This window comes from Sphaeroforma arctica, assembly GCF_001186125.1.
Source record: "Sphaeroforma arctica JP610 unplaced genomic scaffold supercont1.5563, whole genome shotgun sequence".
NCBI lineage: Eukaryota > Ichthyosporea > Ichthyophonida > Sphaeroforma > Sphaeroforma arctica.
The window spans coordinates 1-1,929 of record NW_014034995.1 but is presented as its reverse complement, the minus strand read 5'-3'; the positions used below and the strand labels follow the sequence as shown (position 1 = coordinate 1,929).

At 40.6% G+C, this 1,929-nt stretch overlaps 1 protein-coding gene across 1 annotated transcript; it reads left to right on the top strand.

Moving 5' to 3' along the window:
* Nucleotides 1-906: 906 nt before the first annotated feature.
* SARC_15071 (hypothetical protein) lies at nt 907-1,917 on the top strand (the record flags this gene model as incomplete). Its single annotated transcript, XM_014290797.1, has 2 exons — nt 907-1,071; nt 1,601-1,917. Coding segments are annotated over 2 exons (355 nt in total), but the record flags the coding sequence as incomplete, so codon positions are not given.
* Nucleotides 1,918-1,929: the final 12 nt, after the last annotated feature.

The following is a 1,929-nucleotide window of genomic DNA, read 5'->3' as shown; positions in this document are numbered from 1 at the left end:
AAGTTTACCTGGGGTATTGAATATGAAAGCGTTTACTATTTGGCTTGAAGATTTCAATTGCATAGATACGTATAGAGAGGAAACTCTACACACATATACGAGACCGTATGAATTTGCATTACTGTATCTGTTACCTTTTGCACGTGTCTCACGTTGTATTTTCGAAGTGTGGTACACGAAGCAATGTACGAACATGCTACGAAACAATTAGTATACATAAACTGTAAAACCAGTATAATTGGGCATCTGAATAGTTTCGATTGCCCCCTGCGTCAAGTGACAAAACTACTGGCATACATTCGCTCATATCTCATCCAAAATTAGAATTCTCAAACCACTGAATGCTTCACGTTAACGCAAGTGTATTATATTATGCCGGTGGTTTGGGTATGTAATCTCATCCGAATCTTTGTTAGTAGGCTGGCCCGTACAATTTAGGCTAGACTGTCATTACAGGAGTATAATCTCAATGTAGTACTACAGTCATATAGTTATGACATGGTCCAGTCGAATTGCAAATATAAAGGAACAGATTGTTGTAATGAGTATTCGTTCAGCAAACGGTGTTTATACGACAGAGTTTCACTCACTTCCATGGTCAAAGTTTGGCATAGCTCTACCTTCTGGATATGCCCTCCAACAGTGTCAGACTATTGTGGTATCAATCTTATTAACTTTTACGTTGTTTATCTGACATCGACCGACCCACTTCTATAGTAAAAATACGACACTGACTTAACACACATTCAGGGACAATTTACCACATGAACTTTCTCACTTTCATGGTCAAAGTAAGACATAAAAAAATAATTCATCTTTACGGTCGAAATACGGCGGTACTTCCGTAGTTTCACAGACAAAAATACGGCATTGTCTTGCTCGGATTTACGGACTGCATATGATATTGCCTTGCTCACTTTCTAGTCAAAATGCGACATTGACTTACCTTCTGCTTCGATGCCCCACCGTACGCTCGGCAGTACGGGGTGGGCTCAACGATAGACATGTGAAGATTGTCTGCCCAAACTGCGCGCTGAGGACATCTGCTATTACGGACGAATTTAAACGAAAGTATGGTTAGCTTTATCGCGTATAACGACTGCTCTAGTGCCCAATGTGGTTGTGGTGGCCATGTTGCGCCTCTCTTGATCTATCTCTGGTTGAGTTAGTTGCTTCCGACATTGTCCCGTCCCGTATGGCGTGTTTGAGTTAGTCTTTATGTATTACAGTGGATGACATCAAACCCGAATTGAGAGGGTGGTCGTTAGACAGCAATGCTCTTTCCTTTGTGGGCACATGCCATTGCCGTCCTACTCTCGTAAACTCCGCGGCTTAACATAACCCCGTCTACCATTCTTTTGTTTCTGGCTACAATATTTATCTTATCTTTTCGTTCGCTATATATTAATCTTATCTGAAAGCGACCGCTGTCATCTGCTTACTTATTATACATGTTAGGGGCATAGTTTCTCTTCTTCAAACGATAAACTAGGCATTTTTACATTGACTCTTAAAATCTGTTGTTGTACACAATATTGATAGAGGTCTATTAAGTGTGAATTAAGTCATTAGACCTAAGTTCAGATCTCGTACTGAACAGATTAATCAACGAGAAGGATCTGATGGTTGTACGAGCCTTGGAAGCACTCAGAGATGGCGTGCGGGCCACCTTGCTGAAAGCAGCGGATGAAGTGGGTGATACAAACAGACTCAGGATAGCTGTGAGGGCAGGCCTTTTGCGGTTGGCCGCGGGGAGGCATGGTACCAACTTACAGGCAAGATATGCTTAAAGATTTATACTCAATTCCTGTTATAGTGACCATACTGTGCATTTATTTGATATATTTACACACACACACATACACACACACACACACACATATATATATATAATATCATATATAACATACATACATACAAACATACATA